Source organism: Eumetopias jubatus, unplaced genomic scaffold (genome assembly GCF_037043125.1).
Source record: "Eumetopias jubatus isolate StellerSeaLion01/CBP00866 unplaced genomic scaffold, mEumJub1_p1.0 scaffold_2, whole genome shotgun sequence".
NCBI classification, from domain to species: domain Eukaryota; kingdom Metazoa; phylum Chordata; class Mammalia; order Carnivora; family Otariidae; genus Eumetopias; species Eumetopias jubatus.
In genome coordinates this window covers 70801391-70827149 of record NW_028274808.1, presented here as the reverse complement: position 1 = coordinate 70827149, position 25759 = coordinate 70801391, and the positions used below count along the sequence as shown (strand labels likewise).

The 25759-nt window shown below is 36.5% G+C and overlaps 1 protein-coding gene across 1 annotated transcript in view; it reads left to right on the top strand.

Moving 5' to 3' along the window:
- Positions 1–5290: 5290 nt before the first annotated feature.
- Positions 5291–25759, top strand: part of GLRB (glycine receptor beta) — a 100895-nt gene continuing 80426 nt past the window's right edge. The window contains exon 1 of the mRNA XM_028104391.2: positions 5291–5412. Coding sequence (XP_027960192.1) covers positions 5291–5412 — 122 coding nt within the window. The remainder of the gene's footprint in view (positions 5413–25759) is intronic.

The window sequence follows — 25759 nt, the reverse complement described above, 5'->3', positions numbered from 1 at the left end:
GTTCTGGGCTGAGGAATGACATCATCCGACATATGACATGTTTTAAACCTTTCTGACTGCTGTGTTGAGAATACTAGAGGATAGGGGAGGGCAATGGTAGAGGCAAGGAGAGCAGCCAGGAAGCTATTACGATAATCCAACTTAAGAGATGATGGTGACTCAGTCCGTGTTTGTTATGGTAAAAATAGTGAGAAACAGTTTCCTCATAGTTTGGATGTGGGGAGGGAGACCAAGAGAGGACTCAAGAACAATTTTTAAGAATTTTTGGCCTGAAAAACTTGAAGGAAATGGTTGCCATCAATTAAGAAGAAGACTGAGTGTGGAGCAGATCTGGGGGAGAAGAACATTAGCTCCATTTTGGACATGTTGAGTACAAAATGTTTATTAAATGTGCAAGTTGAGACATTGAGAAGGCAATTGGACATCTAAGTCTAGAGTTCTGGAGAGAGGTCTAGTTTGGAGAAATAAACTTGGGAGTCATCAACAATGGTACTGAAAGCCACATAACTGGATGAAATTACTAAGACAGTGAATGGAGATTAAAAAAAAAATAGAGAAAGTGGACCAACTCTTGATAGGATTGGGGAAAATCAGATTATTTCATGACATTATTGGGAAGGTTTCCCTTTGTCAACAACACACACACACACACACACAAAAGCTGTATAAATACAGGTGACTTGATCATCTTCAAAGAAAATATTCAAAATTCTGAACTTCACAGCTTCACAAGCCTGGAGGAGGTCATCTTAGGTCACCAACTGTACTTCCTAAACTTTGGGCACAAAACAAAAATGAACCCAAACATATCTAAACAGTTGGACATGATTTCTTATGAATAACTAATTCTCCAATAATATACCCATAAATGGCATAATTACAAGACAATACTAGGGAAGGTAAACCAGTCGATTTTAGGTATTTGCAACACATAAGCTCTTCTAAATGCATTCATAGGATTTTTGTAAGTGAAAGGTAGGTCTATTTCATTACAGGAATCTGAATATCCTATTATTCCAAACTCTTAGTGATACCCTGATTATGAGAAAACTAAGTTTATGTTATATTCTTCGACTTCTGAACTCCCTTGGTTGCATGCAACTTACTCTTTTATCTTTCTGTAGGGAAGGAAAAAATTTTCCCTTTACCCTTCTAGATTCTTGGCAAAGAACCACCCTCCCCCTGCTCCCTCCTCCCAATAAAAGAGTAACAGGAGAAAAACAAACAAAAGTTTAGTAACACGTATAACTCCTGTATACTTGGGAGACATCCAGGAAAACTGAGTAACTCTCTAAAATGGCCCAAGCCATGATATTAGTTACCTTCTACTGCTAAAGACAAAAGAAGATGTTGGGGGCAGGTTGTTGTCAGGGAGGAAGGCCAGTTATGGGAGGTTATCAGGAATAGTACAGTAAATAAGGGTACAGTTGTTATACAGATTTAAGTCAGTGACTTCTCCATCAGTAAGACTTTCTAGAGATTTAGTCATCCTCCTCTCCCTGGTATAGAGAAAGAGAGAGATGGAGAAAGACAGAGACAGAGAGAGACAGAGAAAGAGAAACATCCTTACAAATGGAGACTTCCCTTATAAATATGAATTTTTTTTTACAAAAGCGTAACTTCTACTCAGTTTTCAGAGCTTCTCTTATGTCTGCTGTCTTGTAAAAATAATCAGCTCCAAGTAATCCTTATTCCAAAGAGATATTTTGGGGTGGCAAATTCTGTTCCCACTCACTTTCTTTCTTACATGACTTATTCTCCAAAACTTGTATCTTATTAAACTTATATGACCAATGCAATTCTCCTGTATATACTTGTAAAATCCAAAGTCCTATCCTGATCCCATTTGGAGGCTCCAAATAGGATAGCTCTTTAAATAAAATAATGATCAGGCACCTGGGTCGCTCAGTTGGTTAAGCCACTGCCTTCGGCTCAGGTCATGATCCTGGAGTCCCGGGATCTAGTCCCGCATTGGGCTCCCTGCTCAGTGAGGAGTCTGCTTCTCCCTCTGACCCTCCCCCCTCTCATGCTCTCTCTCTATCTCATTCTCTCTCTCAAATAAATAAATAAAATCTTTAAAAAAATAAATAAAATAATTATCAAATGCTAACCTTAGGCAGCAGAACATCTTGTGAAGCTTATAGAACATGGTTATATATAGGAAATATTCCCTTCCTGTCATAGATATGGGTTCAAGTAGGTCCAAATATACAATGCTAAGTGGGGTGCTCACCTGAGACAATGCTTTCTTTTTCTTTTTTAAGATTTATTTATTTGAGAGAGAGACAGAGAGCGAGCGCCCACAGAAGTGGGGTGAAGGGCAGAAGGAGAGTAGCAGAGGCGGAGGGTGAGGAGAGAGAATCTCAAGCAGACTCCCTGCTGAAACTGAAGCCCAACACAGGACTCCATCCCACCACCATGAGGTCATGACCTGAGCCAAAATCAAGAGTCCCACAGTTAACTGAGCCACCCAAGTGCCCCTGAGACAATGCTTTCTTAATAATAATAAAAAAAGTCAATTAGCTATACCGTCAAGAGGTAATGGGAAAGGTTTGTCACCCAAAGGTGCATTGTCAAATGAAAGGCTTCTTCCTAGAAAACAACCACAACTAACACTTGACTACCAGAGGGCCAAGGTCATATCTGACTCAAAAGTGTAAACATCAGACTGAGTCTCTGGTAAATTCCACTCAAGATATGTAACACTAAATAAATCCCTTGAAATATTTGAGCGTCACTTTCTTCATCCACAAAACAGGAATGATGACATAAAACTTGCCTAGGAACAAACGTTGCGAGGGCCAAAGGAGACAATGCAGGGCCAGGGTTTTGAAACTGTCAAGTTTTGGACACAAGTTAATTATGTAACGAATGTTAGAATAGCATTACCTGCAGGATTATATGTTTTCAATGATTTTGACCAATTTAAGCTTACTTAGAAAGGTCAGGCTTTTAGAGATTGTTGGTAAGACTCAGAGATTTAGGTATCAGGAGTCTGATGAAATTACAGAAACTGTGTGTTGTCCCCTGGTCCAAGAAGGTCATCTGTTGTTCTCCCGCTTTTGTTACTAGTAATCAAAAGTTGACCCTAAACGAATTCCAGCTCCTTGAAAGGTATTTTCTTCCTTCTGTACCAAAACGGTCCTTACCCCCTTTCCGCGCTCCAGTCTTTTCTAGGCCCCTGCAGGGGGACTACATTTCACAGAAACCCCTCCAGTGCCCGGAGGGGAAGGTGCTGTGACGTCCTTCCACGCCCGGTCGGAACACCTTTTCCCTTCCCCCGCCCGCCGGCCCGCCGTCGCGCCAGCCCGCGGTCCCGCCAGCCCGCAGTCCCCGGTTCCAGGCAGCGCGGCGCGAGGTCTCGCAGGGGCCCCAAGCGGGGCTGCGGACGCTCGGGAGGCAGTGCGCCACGGCGCAGGCTCCGCGGCCCGAGCAGGCGCGTCAGCCGAGCTCGGCGGTGGCGCGGGCGGCGGGGACGCAGCTGCCCCCAGAAGCCACCGCCGTCTGGGTCCTCGAGCCGCCGCGTCCTCGCCTGGCGGCTGCGGGCGAGGACGCCTCGGGTAAGTGTCGGGGGCTCTAGGCTGGGGTGGGCGTGGAGGGCGGGAGACGACCCGCAGTGGGAGGCGGCGGAATAAACGCTCTGCGGAAAGGCCGGGTCGAGCCTGGGGTGGTGGAGGCGGGAGGAGCACTGCGGCGTGCAGGGGGAGGAGGCGAGCGCTGCCCTGCGCGGGTAAAGGGGGCGCGGGGCGCCCGGCAGCCGGCTCACGGCTGCACCGGTGCGGTGGAGTCCGCAGATACGCTCCGGAGGGAGGGCTGCAGAGAGCTGGGGGGAATTGGGGGAACGCAGGATTTGCGGGGAGGGCTCCTTGGCGTTGTTTTGTTTGTGAAGCTCCAGTCATTGCAGCTGTCCCCTTTGAAAGGTTGGAGGTGAAGACGGGGAGCATAGGGTTGAATTTCTCTTCGACCCTTCAAACCGTTAGGATGGCCCCCCTGTTTTCCTGGGGAAGAATGTGAAGGCGGTAGAAGTACCTGCTGCTGTGGACGGAGGTGTCTGGAAGCAGATGCCACCGTAGGATGGGGGAAGGGAGGGTCCAATGCTGGAAGTTGACAGAGGAAAGCCTTCTGTTGTTGCTCTTGGCATGATAAGTCCCCTCTGTTGTCCTCGGTAGAGGGGGCCAGGGAAGAAGCCCTTCTGGCTTGCCATAGGGGCTGTAAAAGATAAGTGGGAGAAAATAAGAATTCCTGGGAGAAAGGAAGGGGCAAAATATGACATAAGAGAAGCAAAATTATAAGGACGAGATAGTAATTAAGTGGATGTTGAAGGATCTGATAGATCTCTTAGTCTGCAGAAAACAATGATGAAGAAACAATTTATGGTTTGGAAATGAAGGACTGCAAAAGAGGCTTAAGTATTCCAGAATATTAAAGTTCTTCTTTTTTTCTTTTTTGGATGCATTGGACCGGCAAGAATATAATTCTTATTTGAGCATAGAAAATGTTATTAAAATAGGACTAAGAAGATTATTTGGAAGAGTCTGACCATACTTGCTGGGTTTTTTTTTCATATTATGTTACCTAGAATTTGTGGAATCAAAAATCATCTTCGATAACTGTTAATAACATGAAAGTGGGAAAGCCAACAAGCTACCGTAAATCAGTATGCACCCTTTTTGGGTAAAATGTAACTTGCAAATTTAATGGGTATAAATAAAAACGGTGAATTTAAAGTGTGAAACTTTTGATTCTAATTTTTTCCTTTATCTCTGTCAATTCTTTAAGTTAAAATTGTCTTTTCCATTAGAAAAGCTTTATCATTTTTGAAAAAATTGCATGGCAAAATTCAAAAATATAGGAATTGAAGAAAGAAATAAAAAATCCAAATGTACAAGGAGAAGGTAACCATTTTAAAACTGTGTTAAACATCCTTGCAGGTAGCTTTCTAAACATACATTGATAGATTGTGCAGTTCAATTCAATGTCAATCAACAATTGTCTGTAGCTATAAAATCAGAAATTTTGCATACCTTTTTTATACCTTTTGCATACTTTTATACCTCCTTGGGATTGTATTTTGTATGAGCCATTATTCTATTTAACCCTTACTGCTAAACATCACAAATATATAATGAAGGCTAATCACATAGGTTCGGTCAATGAGAATTTCATGTACAAATGCTCTTGTCAATTGGGTAGTAATGGTCATACTCCTTAGAGTTGTATTGTTATCATTTTATGTAAACATTTTCTTGTTCTTTCTTGTAGATTGATCTCCTGAAATTTAACTCTCAAGATGAAGTTTTTATTGGCGATTGCCTTTTTTATTTTAATTTCCTTGTGGGTTGAAGAAGCTTATTCTAAAGAGAAGTCTTCAAAGAAAGGGAAGGGGAAAAAGAAGCAGTATCTATGCCCATCGTACGTCCTTCATGTCTTATATTATTATATGGAGAAATGTTACTGCATTTTTTATCAAAGTAAGGTGGTTTGAAGCATATCAGCAGAACTTTTCATATGTACCCATTGGCTTCACAAGAGAGATTTAGAATGTGATAGCTAATTCCTAGTGTTTAAGGTAAAGTTTTATAAAGTTTTATTCATGCTCTGGGATTACATAATTTCTATACATCTTTTACAAAATTAGAAAAAACATTACTATTTCTTTCTTACCCCAAATATGCAACTATAATTGGATACTGAAATTCCATGTTTTGAGCAAATTAGCAGTTCAAAAAGATGGTTTTTAAAAAAATTCCTAAAAATGAATATCAATTTAAAAATTAGCTAAAATATGATTTTTAAAGTGTATTTATATTGATGCATGGAAGAAGAAAATTCACATAGTAGATCAGCTTTCTATTTTAATATTTTTCTGCAAAGGGCTTAGATTGGAAAATTAGGATATTTTTCAAAAAATACGTCACTAAATTTGAAGTTACTTGTAAAAACAAAATCTAAATCCGAATCACCCACTCCTCCTTTTGTAGTTTGGACTTTTTTTTTTTTTTTTTAATAGGAAGAGCTAATATTACTGGTGAATAACAGCATATTCTTAATAATACCTAATGGTTAGAGCAATTGAAGAATGTGTAAGTAAATAACTTTTACAAATGTAAGGTGTTTTCAGGTAATAAGATCACATATGCATTGATCTGGAATAAAAATTAATTTCCTGTTATAGGTCGTTTTTCAATTAATATGTTTTAAATGCCATATTGGTCACAGGTAACATCTCAGCATCAACATTATTTAAAGGTAGACTATTATAGTTTTGTAGATACTCGGTATGGGATAGTAAGGAACATTTTGGGAAGTTTATTTTGTTAAGAAAGGATATTCGAATTGGCATTTTGGGATGGATATCTGTATGACTATGTGACACCAGAAGTCTGGAGACAGTATCATGATGCACATATAGTCTAGCATTAAATAAAGCTCCCGATTTAGAAGTATCTCTTGGTTTTCAAGTTTATTAGTGCTACTTTTTCCAGTGCTGCAGAGTCTGCTTTCAGGGCCAGATTTCTGGCTGTATTACAGGATGGCCCTGAGTTATATTCATGTGTTCCTCCTTGGCCATCTGCCCAGTTGGGTATGAAGTATCTCATGGGGCAGGTTTAGGAATAATCACCATCTGCAACCATTACTACTCTTCAGTGTTCAGAGTTTTTGTGTCACAACCAGGAGATAAGCCTGTTAGGGAACTGGACATTGTCAGGCCTTACTCCTCCCAAGTGAAAAGACACATTCTCATGTTTTAGATATTTTTATATTAACCTTTTACTTGATGAATGTTGGCATATTGGTACAAACTGTCGCATATGTGTTACAGTCATGGTGATTCTATGTGTGGAGTCAGGTCAACTTCAATCGGTCAAGTTTCTCTATATGTGAAGCTGATAGGACTCTTTTCCACTACCTCCTGCCCATTCCCCGCCCCCCACAATCAAATGTCATGAATCAAAGAGTTCGGAAGATGGCTACAGCAAGACTTAGAACTATCACGTATCTTTTTTTTTTTTTAATTTATTTATTTTAGAGTGGGGGAGGCAGAGGGAGAGAATCTTCAAGCAGGCTACCCACTGAGTGCGGGGCCCAACATGGGGCTCGATCTCACGACCCATGAGATCACGACCTGAGCCGAAACCAAGAGTCAGATGCTTAACCTATGGAGCCACCCTGACACCCCTAACTACCACGTATCTTACGAGAGTCCTTTAGAGGACATTCTATCCCTTTTCAGAATTACGCTATTAAATTGTCTTATATATAAACTGGCTATATATTTCCAGTGTGTATAGCTATTTAGAACAGATTTTTAGTTAAATCTAGTAGATTAACAATGAAACAATGAGGTTCTCTTTGGCAAATAGAAGGCCCAACGTACACTTGGTAAGCCCGTATCACAGTATTATAGATATGTTGTGTAATTAACTGAAATTTTATTTTTGAAATTTTCTACCATGAAATTTAAACTTTATTTTATTTATTTTATTTTATTATAATTATGAGACTAGATAAAACTTTATTAACAGTTGCCATGGTGATGCCTCTAAAAATCTGACTTATTAAAAAGCAGGTGTGCCTTGGAGAATAAGGTTTATATATATTTTTGTTTGAGCATTTTATTAAGAATTTTGACTTATTAACACTGAATTCTGAACTTCAGAAGACTAGAGTTTTCTATGGCTGTGTTTGGATCCATTATACTAAATTTCTTTGAACATCCAGATTAAGAATCTCAGCTATAATAATGTGCTGTGAAAGAATATGCAAATCATTCGTTTCTTAGAGGATGATCCAGTTAGTCCATCTTGTATAAGTTGATAAAGTATAAAATATTTTGACTAAGAGGAATATTTGAGATTATGAAATTTAGGTACAGATTACCATAATGCTCTTCAATATGGTGAAATCTTGTTCAGTGATATTTTTATTCATTTAAATTGTATTTTTTTTCTTTTTGAATAGGGTTGATGAAGCAATGAGGTTGTGTATACACATGCAGTTAATGTGTGAGTGTAGCAAAAATGAGCAAGAATTTCTGTTTTACTGGTATAACAATATTCTTTCCCCCAACCAAGACTTGTAAATAAGAAGAAAAAGGTTTTAAAATGTAGAAGAAATAAAACGCTTGGGGTCCTTAACATTCTAGAGTTTAATTTTGATGTTGAGCTTAAATTGTATCATAAACTTTCCTGGCCCTTTTACTATATATTTTTTAACTCATGTTGTTTTGAGATGCTATAACATAAATTTATGCTATTGTTTTTTGATGTATAAGTGAAACAGTAGTACCACATTGACAAGCTATCTGATAAATTTCCTTTCAAAAACTTTAGAAATTTTGTACATATTAAAATATAAGAAATAGTAAATGAGAAAAAAATTGATAAAGTCCTTGGATACAGTAAGCTTTTTATTTTAAAGCTTGAATTTGATGTTAACCTTCATCTTTTGGGTCTCTCCTCTGATTATCTATAGTCTGCCTGAGTGATTCTGTCCAAATCTATGGCAGTAGTTACCATCTATTCACTGTTAACTCCTAAGGTTCTATGTCCATCCCAGAGTTCTTTGAAGAATGCCATATCCATACATCCAATATTTTCTACCTGGCTATCCTATTTTGACCTCAAACTCAACTTAAAATCATAAAACCTGAGTTCAGAAATCCTCCCCACCACTCCTGATGCAGTGTTTCCTTATCCAACAAATGATACCACTACCTCTTTTGCCAACTGAAATGCTGGGGATCTCCTTAGACCTTCTCTTTCTACTGAAGGATCTCAAATTCAGTAGTGTCCAGGACTTCTCAGTTCAGAGTCTTTCTCATTTCTGGAATATGTCTTTCATTTTCACTGCCCTGTGGGCACTGCTTTACTTACTCCTCTCTACCCATTTTGGTGAACTCTTTATTAGTCTCCCTGCTTCTTGTCTTCCTCCATCAGTTCATATTGGACACTGACCCTAGAGGATGTTTTCTAAATCTTTAATCTAGGCAAGCAGTTCCAATGCTTAGAGCCCTTCAACGGCCTCCATAGTTTTCTGTGGCTCCAGAAACAAAGCTCTTGTTGAACTGGCCTCTGGCTCATTTCTTGGCTCCACACAAAAAGCTCTTACTGCACTGGCCTCTGACATCTCCAGCAGTATTTTTCTATCCCAGCCCCTCTCCCAACCCAACATATGAGTCAGGTCTCATACACACCTGACTTTTCACCCCTTGGAAGTATTCTTCCCTTTACCTGAAATTCCAGTGCTTTCTTTTTTTCTTTAGTTAACTCCTACCTCAGTGGTCTTGTCCAAATCCATGGCTATAAATATCATCTTTCACTGTTGACTCTTCTTAGAAAACAAAATTCAACTGAGTAAATTTGAAGATCTACTTGGCTTTATTAAGCAGTTCATAAATCAGGCAGCATTCCATCTAGCAAGTAGAGAGATGCTCTGAGGAGTTGTACAAAGTGGAAGGTTTTTATAGGAAGGAGAATGTGGCAAGAGGTTATTAGCAAAAGAAAGGATTGCTTCAGGCAAGGCTACCTTTCCTTAAGGGGAAGGGCAAGGGATTTTATTAGGTGGATTACCTCAGTTTTGGGGGGATGGAGAGGGCACTTGTGACAGATTCCTCATTGATGCTGATCAGAAAATTCCTGACTGTCCGGTTTAAGACTACATTTTTAGGGTAGGTTGAAATGCAGTTGGGTAAGGTGTTAGGTCCATATTTGGTGACTTGCCTTAAGTGACACCATTTTGGGCCAAAGGTTTTCTTTTTAACACATTTAAGTCTTGTATGCCTGGCCCAGACTTCTCTCCCAAATAACCAGATTTTAATCTGACGGTCCCATAATGACCTCAAACTCAAACCTTGTTATCTCCTTTGGGAAACCTTTCCTAATCTGGTAATTTGATTTACATAATTGTACTCTCTGCCTCTGGAGTTCCCTAATTGCCTATCATGTTTATAATACTGTATGGTAATCATCAATTGTAATTTTCTGCTTTCCCCACTAGATTGTAAGCTCCTTGGGAGCAGCGTCTTATTGACTCAATCACCAGAGATGAGATCAATTTAGTGCCTGATATGAAGTATACATACAATAAAATTTGTTTAAAGAGTGAATAAAAATCTAAAGATCTTTGGCTCTTATAAGTCATTATATTTGGATTTTGTTAAGGAACTTGAAAATAACTTATATAGTCCCTATGGACCTTATTTAGAAATATGGTCTTAAGAGAGGAACAACTAGATGAATTAACAACTGGGTAATTAGTGTAACATTTCCAACCTGGATGATGTTTTCTGGTGAAATTTTGGCCTTGTCATGTTTAACATTTTATCAATGACTAAAATAAGCCCTTACAGAGGAAACACATATCCAAACTGAGGATCATGTGATTTGGGGACATAAAATGAATATCTGACCAGAATTAGGATCCACTATGATCTTGAAGGGTTGATGTGACGGGCTGAAACTAAAAAAGATAGATGGAAGTATAAATTACAATTTTGTCTAGAAATCATCTGTGCAAGGATAGGATGGGGGAAACAGTATGGTAGAGAACATTTGAAAAAATTAGGTAATACAGTAATGATTTAAATATATATAAAATGTATTATGTGCATATAATGTATATGATATAAATGAGTGTATATAGTTACTTAAACTAGTATTTTTATTTTACCAATCTTATGTTAAGTATATTACTTCACTTTATAGGATGATACTATTTCAAGCAAGACTTAGGTTTCTGCATTGTGCTAGTCAGTATTTTCAGGGGAGAGAAATAAGAACAACTGAGATCATTAAAGTCATGTCATATTAGAGAGACTGAAAAAACAGAGATTTGAAAGTTGTTTTCAAATCGTTGAAAAACTATGATGTAGATAAGAAAATTAGACTTTGCTGCTGGCACTAATAATGAAAACCAGGACTAATGAGTAGAAGCTGTGGGTAGGATATTTTTAGCTCTCAGGAAGAACTTTCTAATAAGAGTTCTGCCTAAATATAGTTGACTGGGAAGGGACATAGTGGAGTTCTGTATAACTGGAGGCACTTCGTATTGAGAGGTAATTATTTGGCAGACCTATTTTATAGAAAATTTGAACATTGGGTAGGTGGTTAGACCAGATGGTCTTTTCAATTTGTCAGATTTTTAAGATTCTTTGATTCTAATATATTGTATTTGATTATGGCCTTACTATTACCCAATAGAATGAGGTAGAATCATTTGAAAATTTTATCTCAATACAGATTTAGACAGAGCTGCCTTTATTTTTGCTGCATTATCTTGGAAAGCTCTACCATATAAAATAAATATATCTTGGTCCTGTGTTAATTATAAGGGTTTAAAAACCTTCAGTGGTAGAATTTCATCTTGGAATTTCATGAATATTCATATTTTAAAAGTATATCTTTCAAACCCAGAAAATAGTTCTCTTTTCTGATCTAAACCAATAGGAAGAATTATGTCTCAAATAGTGATTGGGGGATGGTAGACATAAGTGATCCAATCAATGCTTGCTATAATTTATGAGAAGGTATAGGTTTACAGATTTATATTTATATGTGTATCATATATGAAACGAGAACATATTAAAATATACTTTCATGGGCGCCTGGGTGGCTCAGTCGGTAAAGTATCTGCCTTCGGCTGAGGTCACGATCCCAGGGTTCTGGGATCTAGTCCCGCATCAGGCTCCCTGCTCGGTGGGGAGTCTGCTTCTCCCTCTGCTGCTGCTCTCTCTCCCTCTCTGTCAAATAAATAAATAAAATCTTTTAAAAAAATAAAAAATAAAAAAATAAAATATACTTTCAGATTGTTGTTTGAATAAACAAAAAGAAAACAAAACAGAATTATCTCAACAGAAAACATTACTTGCCATTTCTATAGTAACACTTTTAAATACTAAATTTAGGGGCACCTGGGTAGCTCAGTCGGTTAACCGTCTAACTCTTGATTTCGGTTCAGGGTGTGATCTTGGGGTCATGATCTCAGGGTTGTGAGATCCAGCCCCACATTGGGCTCTGTGCTCTGTGGGAAGTCGGCTTGAGAGTCTCTCTCTCCCTCTCTCTTTGCCCCTCCCTGCACTTGCGCCTGCTCTCTCTCTCAGACTCTCTCTCTCTCTCAAACAAATAAATCTTTAAAATACATACATACATACATACATACTGCATTTGGCTGGGCTGTAACCTCTTGGCACGTGCTGCCATATTTTACCATCACTGAGCCTAGGGAACCTTCTACCATTTGTTGAGGGCTGTTTGAATTTCAAGTATCTGCTAGCTTACAGTAAGTACACTAATATGTTTACAAGTTAAATTTAAAATCTTCCTTCTCCCACTTTTGGCCCAAACTGATATCTTAGGTATGGGCAAGCTTAATAATAAGCCCTTGATTGATACTAGATGAGGGCTGCTATTATTTATATTAGTGTGTAGTCATGTTAGCATGAATTTATTCTGTCTTCATGATCTTTCCTCCAAACTGTTGGCACTCTAGCTTTAAAATCATGACAAAGAAATTTTTACTGTGGTTCTGTGTGCATGATGGTAAACAATGTGATTTCTTTATATTAGTTTGTTCACAAACTAAAAAAAAAATGTGTGTGTAAAAGTGTTGCTATCTGTTATGAGAAATTTTTTTGTCTCCTTTAAAGAGAGATTGTACCACTTACTGATAGCATTTGTACACATCAGTTTTATGTGGTAGAAGGGTGGGAATACTGAATAATCAAAGCTACTATGTGTTGTCTAAGTATAATATTAGCTATTTTCTTCCAATTCTGATTTTCTTACCTACTATTGATTAATAGAGTGGGTTGATTTTAGTTTAGTTTTGTTGCTTTCTAGTGGAAACGTTCAAGGTAAGTGCACTGGCCAAAAGATGAAAGGCTGATTACAAAAGGGGATGGGTAATCTCTGTAATGAATACAATGGAAAATTGCCTACATTATGCTTACTATAATATATCTAGGTTGAATATTTTACTGATGTTTGGTTGTGTATTTTCTTACTACCTATTGAACAGTCCCGGCTGAATGGCATGCTTTTCTTTTGCCATCAGCTGAATTAATGATCTTCCCTTTCCAAATAATTTTCCCAGGTTTTGAAACTGGCATCCTCATTACTCTAGCTGCTCAGGCATGAAACTTAAATGGAACCTGTCTTTCTTTCTCTTAGAATGATTTCCTATATCTGTCATGTTCATTGCATCTCCACTTACCATCATTTTGAGCAGTTTTCATCAACATTTTTCTAATTATTTGCCCTATTTTTTCTGTTCATTATCATTCATCTCACATACTGTTTCCATTTTCATCTTGTTAATATTATGTTCAAGACCCACAATGTCTTCTTACTGCCTGATGGGTCCCAGTGCAAACTCTTTACTTTGATTTTCAAGGGCCTCTCTAATTTGCATCCCAAACTTTATGTGAAACTACCCTCTTATTTTAGAAAGGCTGATCCGTCCTTGCTCCTAAACTTCTCTGCCATTGCTTATGCTTAGACATGTTTATGTGTAGAATGACAATTTGCTGCATAATCTGTGCAGGTCTTACTAGTCCTTCAGGACTCATCTCAAGTATTACCTTGTCTTATGAAAGTTTTAAAATAATTAGAAGTTTCAGTTGAGAATAAGGTTAATATAAATTGATAGCATGTGATGGCTGTTTAATACTTTGGTCTTGGACACTGATAGAAATACTGTGTTTAGAAAGAAAAAAATATTAATATCATGGTTGGTATAAATTCTGGTTGCCATCATTTGTGATGGTTAGAATTACATGAGAGTTTGTTGAGGGAATCATCATCAGGGTTTGCAGGAACATGAAAATTTGTTGTTTGATCAATTGCACTGTGGGTTGTTTTCCTTGAAGAATAGAAGAGTAGTTGCCTGCTATTTGAGGAATTATGACATAAGGTGAGCTCAACTTCTTTTGTCTGATGTCAAGTTATAGAACTAAGACCAAAGAGAAACATAGAGGAAGACAAGTTCAATTTTAAAGGATATGATAGAACTGTCCAAAGAGAAAACGGATTTGTTTGGGTGATTCTTTGTTGCTAGAGTGATTAAACATAGCTTGGGTAGGGATACTACCCAAATCAAGCATCACTGAGAAGGTACAGAATGTAAAAGTTCTTTCTGTCCCCACAATTTCATGAGTCTATGATTAGAACTAACGTTAATTCCCTCTTCTTGATCTCTTTGAATCCTTTTTGTTCATACTGTGCTTTTGGTTTTTTTTTTAAGATTTTATCCATTTATTCATATGAGAGAGAGAGAGAGAAGCAGAGGGAGAAGCAGGCTCCCGGCTGAGCAGGGAGCCCGATGTGGAACTGGATCCCAGGACTCTGGGATCACAACCCGAGCCAAAGGCAGAAGGTTAACCATCTGAGCCACCCAGGCGCCCATACTGTGTGTTTTGACATTTGATTATATTTAATACTAATACTCTTTATATGATATCTTTTATTTTCTAGTTGAACCATATTATGTATGTATTAATACATGTATATATACACATCTCATTTAATATATATATATACACATACATCCATCTCATCTCAAATATTTATAATTTATTTAGATGGTTAACACAATATATTGTAACTCTAACCATATAAAACAAATGTATATACACACACTTATTTAGCATGCATAAGTGAGGCTCTTATGCAAAGAATCTTGAAGTGTATATACAATATATATATTCACACATGTATATTTAATATATATATGTGAATGTGTGTGTGTATACACACACAAACATGTATTATACATACACATACACAGTTTTATATTCTGCCTACTTCAAAATTCTTTCCTTAAGAGCCTCACTTATGCTTGATAAATCAAATGGAATAAAATGAGTGACTGACTATATAGAAAAAACAAAAGATCTTTTGATTGGTTAGTGGCTCACTGGGACTGTGATTAAAGGTAACACTTCTAAACCTGTATTGTTTAAAGTTCCCTTTGTATGTCTGCTAAATCATGATGGCATGGTAATATAGGAGAAAGAACACTGCTATATCTCAATTAGAACTGTTGCTAATTGGCTTTATGACTTTCAGTAATTCACTAATTTTAGGGGGTGTCTCAATTTTCTCATTTGTATAGGGAGAAGTTTGATCTCAGTAGTCTCCTAATTTCACTCATTCATTCATTTATGATGGCTGTATCTTTTAAGACTTAATCGAGTTTTATTTATGATTCTTTTGGTACCTTTATATTCAGGGTTAACTATTTCTGTTTTTGTCACTATTTTGCTTTCAGATTTAAAGCCAGTCAAGCTAAACCAATGGAAAAAGAATACACAAAATTCTGTTTCTTGACCAAGTTAATTACAAAGAGATCTAAATTTCGAACTTGGTTTATCAAAATGTAGGCATTTAATTGAATCCTAAAGTAGAATAATGTATGCAGAAGGTGAATTGTTTGCATTCTTAGCTTACCAATTTTTCACAAATTAAGGAATTTGACTTATAAAAATGTACCTTTTTTTTTTCCTTTTGGAGATGAATAATATAATAATACAGTAAAGAATAGAGTGTATTTGCAGAAGTCTTCTCTATTCTCTTTGTGCTGTTACCTAAAAGAAGCACATCACTGCTATGTTCCAGAAAGCAGAGAACCTTTTATAAATGAGTTCCTTTACCACAGACATTTTATGGAAATAAACACTTAGAATTCATGAAGCAAATTATTCAAATTTATGTACATACAAATAGCTCCTCTGAGAGATGATGTAAATATGAAATAATATTTCTAGAGCTCTGATTGGAATAACAGCAAAACACTGATTAAATCACTAATAGAATATGTTGGGTAACTTGAAACATCTGACCTTTATTAGTCCTCTTGTAAGAGAACAATAGTATGAATTCATGACTATTTAGGGAAGGTTACTACTCTGATTCCTGAGAATAACCTAATAAAAAGGCCAACCTATTAACGAATGAATGTGTAATGAGTATTCTTCTGCATTGGTAAAAGCTCTCTAATACTGTGGGCATGGCTGACAAAATGATCCAGAGGTCTAACTGCAACACTCTTTAATATCATCCAGAAGTTTTGTATTCGTTTGATTATAATATTTTTGGCTTAATTCTACAGATGTAGATGTTTTCAGTTATTAAGAATCTGTATTGATTTATTTTGTGTGGTGATCTAGTCTTGGCTGGGTCTTCACTATGTTTCCAATAATCCTTTTATTTGGCCCTCAGTGGCTCTACTTTTCTCTCTAATAATTGTTTCATCCTTTATCCTGAGTCTTAGCATGCAGTCTTAGCTTTCACTTCAAAGAAAAAAAATAGAAGTCATTGTGCAGAAACTTCCCCAGTGCCTCTCTGTCTTCACGCTAAAGCTACCTATAACGTTATCCTTTCTTTTCTCCTTTGCTTCTGACTTAATGGGAAAGGAGATTCCTTTTGTCTTCCATCTTCTTCTGACACCTATCTCTATTACATTACCTTTGTTCTCCCAAGTTTTCAATATGCTTTTTTTCTTTGGATCTTTTTTTTTTTTTTCTGAGGGCTTACAAAAATACTGAAGGGTCTCTCAGTTGAAAAATAATAGTTTTTATATTCCTATTTCATTAACTTTTTTTTTTTCCCTGTGTTCACTGCCATATGTCTTAAACTAATAGCCTATCATGGTCTGTACTTTCTCAGGGATATTCATTATTTTTTTTCTTTCCTTTCCTTTCCTTGAATTTCTTTAAATTATGAAAGCCATACATTATTGTGGTAACACATAAAACAGTATGTACCACTTAATATTCTGAATACTCACTCTCCTGTTGATATTAACTCCTGTCACCATTGTAGTTTTTGGTAAAGATATTTTATTCCTTTTAAGGAAATTTACTGACTTTCTTTTGAGTCCTTCTATTACTTAATAAGAACTAATGATTGTCTTCTGCATCCTGACACACAGTCTCCTACCCCACCCACCCAGCTTTTGGCTGCTAGCACTTGACCCCCTCCTGGAACTATTTTTCTACCTCTCTGACTACAACTGATTAGCCATCTTCACTTGATATTCCTTTTCTCTCTGTCCTGAAATGCTGGGTTTTACCAGATACTCATTCTTGGTCCTTTTAGCTTCTTACTCATCAATATTCCCCTCAGTGGCTATTCCCACATCTTTGTCTCGAGGTGTAACTACTCCTGTGAGTTCCCTATAATTATTTTCAATATCCTACTGGACTTCAGAGTTAATGTATGAACCAGTTCTTCCATCTGTATTTCCCAGCTTTGTATTCAGCCTTTCATGAGAAATGGCAGAAGTATCTTTCTTCCATGAGCTATCTCCCTCATTATCTCATCAGTTACTTATCCTGTTGATTCTTGTTTAGAAATGACTCTTGCATCTGGCTGTGTCTCCCCATCTCCACTAGTATGGTCTTTGCCAGGCTCTCATCATTTCACTTTGAATCTATTGCAGTTACATACCTAGACGCCTGAATTCCGTCCTGTCTTCTCCACTTTAATTCATATTGCATGGCAGTGGCTCTCACATGGTTGGTCTCGGCACCCCTTTATAATCTGAAACATTGTTAAGGACACAAAGAGCTTTTGTTTATGTGAGTTATATCTACTAATATTACCTTATAAATTGAGACAAATTTATTTTATTTTATTATGTTATGTTAATCACCATACATTACATCATTAGTTTTTGATGTAGTGTTCCATGACTCGTTTGCGTATAACACCCAGTGCTCTCTATTCAGTACGTTCCCTCTTTAATACCCTTCACCAGGCAAACCCATCCCCCTACCCACCTCCCCTCTAGAACCCTCAGTTTGTTTCTGAGAGTCCATAGTCTCTCATGGTTCATCTCCCCCTCCAGTTCCCCCCCTTCATTTTCCCTTCCTGCTATCTTCTTCTTCTTTTTTTAAATTATAATGTATTATTTGTTTCAGAGGTACAGGTCTGTGATTCAACAGTCTTACACAATTCACAGCACTGTGAATTGTGTAAAATTGAGACAAATTTTTTAAATACTTATTAAATCACTTAAAATAACTCTACTCATTCCATGTTAACATAAACAACTTAATTCTTATGAAAATAACTATATTTTCAAAAATAAAAATAGTGGGGAGAGTAACTTATTTTACATTGCTGCATATCTGTTTCAGGCTGGCTTAACTGAAGACAGCTAAGTTCTCATATTGGCCTTGTGATACACTGTTTTGATTGAAGTAGGTAAAGAAAATATGACCTCACACAGACATGTAATTAGAAAAGGGAAAAGTATTTTAATAGCCTTTGCCTAACGGTGAATATTCTTCTTTAATGCCATGCCAAAATTTAACAAGTGATAATTTTTTAAAAGCTAGTTGCAGATTTAAAAGCTAATCTGATTCTGCAATCAGATTAGTGAATATTCTGTTTTCTGTTGCACTAAAGTCCACTGGTTTTACACTTTTTAAAGACTTTCTTAGTTTTATTAGTATTCACATTTTTTCAGTGTCTTAATTATTTTTTGAACAATTTAATCTGCTTTTTTTTCTAGTTTTATTGAGGTATAATTGACCTATAACATTGTATTAATCAAAAGTGTACAACAAAATGATTTGATATATGTTAATATGGTGAATGGATTACAGTAAGTTTAGTTAACATCCATCAAACCTCACAAAATTACACATTTATTTTCTTGTGATGAGAACTTTTAAGATCCACTCTCTCAGCAACTTCCAAGCAACTCTCAGCAACAAGACTATATACAGTATAGTCTTGTTACCTGTAGTTACAGTGAATGGCTCTTTTGGCCAAACATGATTTTATAACATCCTGCATTGGTCGTTAGGAAAATATTGGTTTGCTGGGTTTTGCAAATGTTGACACATTTCATTATAGAATATCAAAAACTCACATCCATTTAATGTCACTTCTGATCTCATTGGAAAGTCTGTTAAATATTGGAAAGCTGTGAAAGTCATGGTGATGAATATTGTTTTCTAAAATTCCAATTTTTGTATGAAAATTTACATTATTTTACTGGCAACAAATGCTATGCCCTTTGTAGTTATTGTTGAACTTACAAGCTCTCTTGATGCGCTGTTAAAAGAGTTATTCGCTAAATATCTAAGAGTAAATTACCACAGTTTTTCTGTTGTGTTCCATGAAAATGGTGTTCCATAAAAATATCTAGTTTAGCTAGGACATTAGTCACCTGAGTGCTTTTCATAGGAACAGTTAACATAGTTTGGTGTGTAGCAGAAGTGCTATGTGGATACTTACCATTTTTTTCACACAGAAAATTAAGACAATGTGGATTTAAATTTCAAAATTCAATAAACTTAGCATTTTTTTTTACTGCTTTAAAAACATTTCTTATGAACACTTTTTTAAATTATTTCTTTAATTACTGCTAGCATGTAGTAGTAAAGAACACAATGACTATTAGTACATATTAATATTATTTTCTTGATTTGTGCCCCAGCAGTTTTATCCACCATTGCTTCTGCACCATCAGTGCAAATGTCAGTATTCTGAAACAAAGCAAATAACATTTTAAAATTATTATTATTTTTATGAAAATAATTTTGACTCTGTGGGCCACCAGAACAGGTCTTGTGTACCTTCAGGTCTTTGTGGACTACACTTTGAGAACTACTGTTTTATGGTGTCAACAGATTTGTGTTGCTCAGTGTATATCCAGTCATTTATTTCTCTCTCTTTTTTAAATTATTTATTTATTTGAGAGAGAGTGTGTGAGGGGGAGGGGCAGAGAGAGAGAAGGAGGGAGAAAGTCTCCCGCAGACTCCCTTTTGAGTGAGGAGCCCCACGCGGGGCTCAACCCCGGGAACCAGAGATCATGACCTGAGCCAAAAATCAAGAGCTAGCTGCTTACCTGACTGAGCCACCCAGGCACCCCTTTTTCTTTCCACTTCTGCTTCCCACCGCCAGCATGCTCCTGGCTGCTGAACATCTCAGTGGTCCAGATCCGTCTGTGAGTCTGTGCGGTTGTTCCTACCGTAACCACCTCCTCAGATTTGCCCTCCTCTCCTTTTTACTTGTTACAGGCCTCCTTATCCCTCCAGCCCCAGCTCACAAGTACCTTAAGCTCAGAAAGCCCTACTCTATGCACCATTAAATGAGTAAGAAATATAATTAATAATGACAAATTTGAAGTGAAATTAGTTGAATTAAAGAGGAAGAATTGGATTGAAGTTCCAGAGAAGAATTGGGTTTACTTTGTTACTAACTCATGGTATGTCCTCAGATAAGTCACCTTGGATCTTAATAACCCTGATCTGTAAAATGAAGGAATTAGCAATGTGATTTATGAATTTCTCACGGTAATTGGGAGAAAAGATTACTTGGAATTTTAACACGTGGAAGCAATGTTGTCCTGAGTCGGAAGACCTTAGTTCTGTTCTAGAACACATTAATATATTTGTGACCTTGAATGGGCAATTGTTTTGCCTCTCCAGTCCTCAATTTTCTCATCTGTAAATTGGAAATAATAATCTCTACCTATTTCACAGAGCTTCTCTGAGAGTATAATTTGAAATTATGTCTGAAAGTATTTTCTGAACTGTAAGTTTTACAAAGTGGATTACCTATGTTTGTGTATTATGGAACCCTTTTAAGGGGTTCAAAGGAATTTTGCATATTTTATATTATTCTTGGTCTCATTCTGTCATTACTTAGGCTAATTTTTATAGGCAGAAAAACTAGTCATGGAGAAAATATCTGGGTAACTTGATTAGACATAGCTTTTTCATAGATTCAGGATGCTGGGACTTGGGTGAATATAACATTTGTGGCACACTCAATGCAAGGATGGACACCATCGGCTTGACATATGGCCCCATTTAATACAATGAATCTATATAGCAGGCAATGTCATTCATCCTTTATATATGAAAAGTTTGTGTTGGGGAGCATGTTTGTGTAGCTTTCTTAAGGTCATAAGGTTAACAGTGTTCCAGTTATCTAATCCAGGTGGGTATTTTAGCCAAGTTTTTGCTCATACAGCACATCAGAGTCCATCCTGTTTATTTGGAAGGTAAGAAAACCAAGGTCAAATGGCTTTCTTAAGGGCACACCACTGGCTAGGAGCTGGGAGTAAAACTTAGGTCTTCTGATTCTTAGTTCAAGTTTTTGTTTGTTTGTTTGTTTGTTTTTTTTAATTAGCTTTCTTTCCAGTTTGTATTTATTTAGTTGTTACTTTCACCAATAAGAACTCATTTTTCTTTATCTTGATTTCACTTGTCCTTTCTATATTTTTTTTCATTTTCAAATAACACATTAGGTTTACTTGTGGGCTTTTACTGAGATTTGAAACTCATTGAAGTTCTTTCTAAATAACAGAATGTCAGTTTCTGAGCATACAGTCTTACAATCTTCCTGTTCATTGATGTGTGTTCCACCACATAAAAACTACTCATTAGTTTGATTAATGGTTTCAATTTGGATGTTAGTTAAAAATAGAGTTTTGTAAATAAGAAGTCATTCTGAGCTACTATTGTCAGGAAACAGTATATGATCCATTCTTTCTTCAAACTCTATATACTCATACAATAAGATCTACAAACTACAAAGGAAATCAAGTGTAAAACACACAGTTCTCTTTGGCTCTGCTTTCAAGAAATAAAAAGCCATAGTCCCAATTCTTTGGAGATAGAAAAGGGAATTATCATTTAGTGACTGTGACGAATTTGGACACATGCATTTACCCCTTTTCATATAGAATATTAGAGATTTTTAGTTTTAACCAGTAATTCTAGTATCATCTTTTAGTTGCTCTTACAGTCTGTCTCTCTCTCTTTTCATGTATGTATGTAGGCAGGTGTTAGTGTCTGTCCATGTGGGTGTATACACACACACACAGACAAACATAAAAGTTGTTTTTGTGTGTATTATTGTAAACATTCTGAAGTTGAATATGCATACAGAGAAATGCACTAATCATAGGTACACAGCTTAGTAAGTTCACATTTAACCATGTAACCTGCACTTAGATCTAGAGATAGAACATCACTCCAACCTTAGAAGCCACTTCATGTCCTCTTCCAATTACTCACTTGAAGATTACCATACAGTGTATTAAACTTACCTAATTTTCAACTACATATAAATGGAGTAAACCAGTAAATATCTTTAATGAGTGCCTTATTTTGTTCATTTTATCTGTGAGATTCATCTGCAATGTTCAGTCCCTGTCATTGCTACATAGTATTCTGTTATATGACTCACTACACTTTATTTTTCTAGTCTACTGTGGAGACTTTGGGTTGTTTCCAAATACACAGACACACACAACAATGAAGACATTTATTGAGGACATAGAGAGAACTGGAAAATATTAAGAAAAAGGCAGGCAACCTACCTGAAAATGACTAAAAGTCTATAGCCTAAAGGCCAATAAGCATTTTCACTAGTCACTAAGGAAATGCAAATTAAAATCACAACAGGATACTATTACACATCCATCAGAATGGCTAAAATTTAAAAAAAAAAAGAAAATACCAAGTATTACGAGAATATGAACTACAACTCTCATATACTGCTGGTGAAAGTTCAGATTGGCATAAGCACTAGGTAAATAATTTGACAGCATCTAAAAAAAAAAAAAAACCCTGAAAATTCATATTCCCTATCACCCAGCCATTCTGTTCCTAGGTATATACTCAGTGGAAATGTGTGCATGTTGACCAAAAGATATGTACAAGGATATTCATAGAAACATTATATGTAATTACCAAAAATATAATTCATTTTTTTAAGTTTGGGTATGTTTTTTTGATTCAAAAAATTTGAATTTTTAGACTAAAATAATATTTAGCATTGCATCAGGAGTTAGAACTTTGGTAGTACTAATATAGATTGAGTTGTCTAGAATAAGAATTATATAAAAAAGGTAAAATAGACATTTGGAGCTGTAGTTAAAATGTCCAAGATAAGGATTGACTACTGTAAGTTATTTCTAGAAATGTGCATCTTCTTGCTTATCAAAATTAGGTAGGTATAGTCAATTCTGGCTTATCATTGGAACGGAAGGGAGTAGTCCCATAGGTAGCTTTAAATAAAAGGCTCAGGGGCACCTGGGTGGCATAGTCAGTTAAGTGACTGACTCTTGGTTTTGGCTCAGGTTCCTGGTCTCAGGGTCATGAGATCGAGCCCCGAGTCAGGCTCCACTTGGCAGGGAGTCTGCTTGGGATTCTCTCTCCCACTTGTGCTTTCTTTCTCTCAAATAAATCTTTAAAAATAAATAAATAAATGGCAAAATCACTACTATTTTGAGTGCATTTATATTATTTCACAATTCTTAATGCAAATTTTCAACTTAGAGCAAACAATCTCTTTCTGATCCTTAATGGACCTACTGTCTACTTCTCATTTCATGTGTTAAAAATTAATCATTTAGTTTATTCAGTTGCTCTTTATCAAGCATTTAGTTTGTGCCAGGCCCTGACCTAGGTGCCTGGGATAAGCTGTGACCAAAACAAAGTTCTTGACCTCAGGAAGTTTGATTCTAGTGGTAGCCAGAACATGAATATGTAAACATGAATTTTGAACATGGTAAGTAGTGATTAGTGCTACGGGGAAAAAATACAGCAGGATAAGGAGAATTGAGGGTGTAGGGGGTTGCTATTTTATGCATGTTGGTCAAAAATATCTTTCTGATAAGGTAAGATTTGAATAGGAGCTGAAAAGTAAAGATGAAAGCCATGGAGATCTCTGGAAGAACGATGATTCAGGGAAAGGGACACCAAATACCAAAGTCCTGAAGCAGGCTTTGTGTGTTCAAACAACAGCCTGGAGACCAAGAACAGGGTGGATGATGGAAGAGTCAGAAAGCTTGTAGGTCATTGGAAAGGTGAGTCCCATGTTTTGGGTTTGAGCAACAGAAAGCATGAAGTTTTTTCATTTACTGAGAGGTCTATCAAAGACTACATTAAGAGTAGATAAGAGGTGAAGGAAAATCAGGAGTTTGGTCTTGATCATTTTAATTTGGGGGTCTCTATTAGACTTTAAAGAGGAAATGTCCAGTAAGCGGTTGAATATAGAGTCAGAAATTCTGGGAAATGGTGCAGTCTGGAGGTATAAATTTGCGAGTTGTAAATTAATGAAGTGGATGAGGTCACTTAGAAAGTGACTTAGGAATCTGAGAAATGACTGGGGATGAAGTTGAAGAAATAAAGAACAACAGGCAAAGGAGAATGGGAAGGAACAGCTAGTGAAAGTAAGACTGGAATTAAAGACCGTGTCTTTTACTTAGAACTGAAGTCAAATTAAAATCTTTTTAAGAAGATGGGTAGGGAGCAACAATGTCAAGTACTGCTGTTAGCTCAAGAGAGGTGAGCATTGAGAATTGGTCATTGCATTTGACAACATCATTGAACTTGATAAGACTTGTTTCTATAGATGGTTACAAAATCTTGCTACACTGGATTTAAAAGGCAGCGAAGAAATGGGGGTTGAAAGTATTAAGATTCTTCTGAGGAATTTTGATGCAAAAGGAAGCAGAGTAGTAATGAGCTATAGTGAGAGGGAATGTAGGGTTGAGAGGAAGGATTTTACAGATGGGGGATAATAAAGCATCTTTGTAAGGTGGTGAAAAGTTTCTGGTAAAGAGAGAAAGTTCGTGATGCAGGATAGTGGGGACAGTTGCTGGAGTGATTCCACAATGGCAGAAACTCACAGATAAATGGAAAATGTTACCTCAGATGGCATTTTTATCTTTTTTTTGCCAGCTTGTCTATGAGGTTCACAATGATAGAAGTAAACTAGACAAACAATTGTTTTGCTTAAAAGTCCTATTACCCTGGGAAACATAAAAAGGGACTTCATCTGGTATCAGCATATTGCACCTACTATCCTTGCCATTTATTCTGGGCTAGGACACAGATGCCAAAACAAAATCTTCTGATAGATAGCAGGGCATCAACTATATTCTCTTCAGTCTCCATTACATAACCATGCAGGATCTGTCCGCCCTGTATAGGTTTTAACTGACTGCTACTCCTGTACCATGCAGTAGATAATTGGTTATGGTTCATTGATCTTCTCTGTGGGTTCCAGAAGATGAGTTTACATTTTGTTTTCTTTCCATATACTTGTTGGTTTGTCTTTGGAGTCCCATTTCTAAGATGTATTGCACAAATTACCTTTCAATAGTGTGAAATTTTAGGGGAAAAAAAAAACCCTTGAACAGGAATATTAATTAAGGCTTTCTTATGGATGGCAGTGACCTCGTAGGGGAAGAAATAGAATTTATAAGACATGAACTGCTGCTATCTTTTACATATTAATCTAAACTCTTCATATTAAATGAAAATAGAGGTGGTATTTTTGAAATAGAGTTTTTTTTGAACTCTTCTGTGGAAATGACCAATTGTTGATTCAACTATTAATTAGGACAAAGCACTTTTATTTAATTAGAAAGCCAAGTTATTAAAATTCTAATTGATAATTTCATAATTCTCAAATCTTAGCTCATGTAAAAACTCTTAAATCTCTACTTCAAGAAGTCTGCCTATCTATATCAATTCAAAATCACCTTCTGTATTTGAAAGTCATTTATGCTTATGTCCTGCCAGAATCCAAAATACAGAAATCATAATTGATTATTTGATATTAAGGAGCATCTTAATTATTTACATTTACTTTTAAGTAAATATTAACATTTACCTTATTAATTAAATAATCTATAATTACTTACATTTTCTGTTAGGACCACTAAGAGCAGTTAAAAGTTAACATAGTATATCAGGAAGTTGAAGTAGGATTCTTTCTGACTC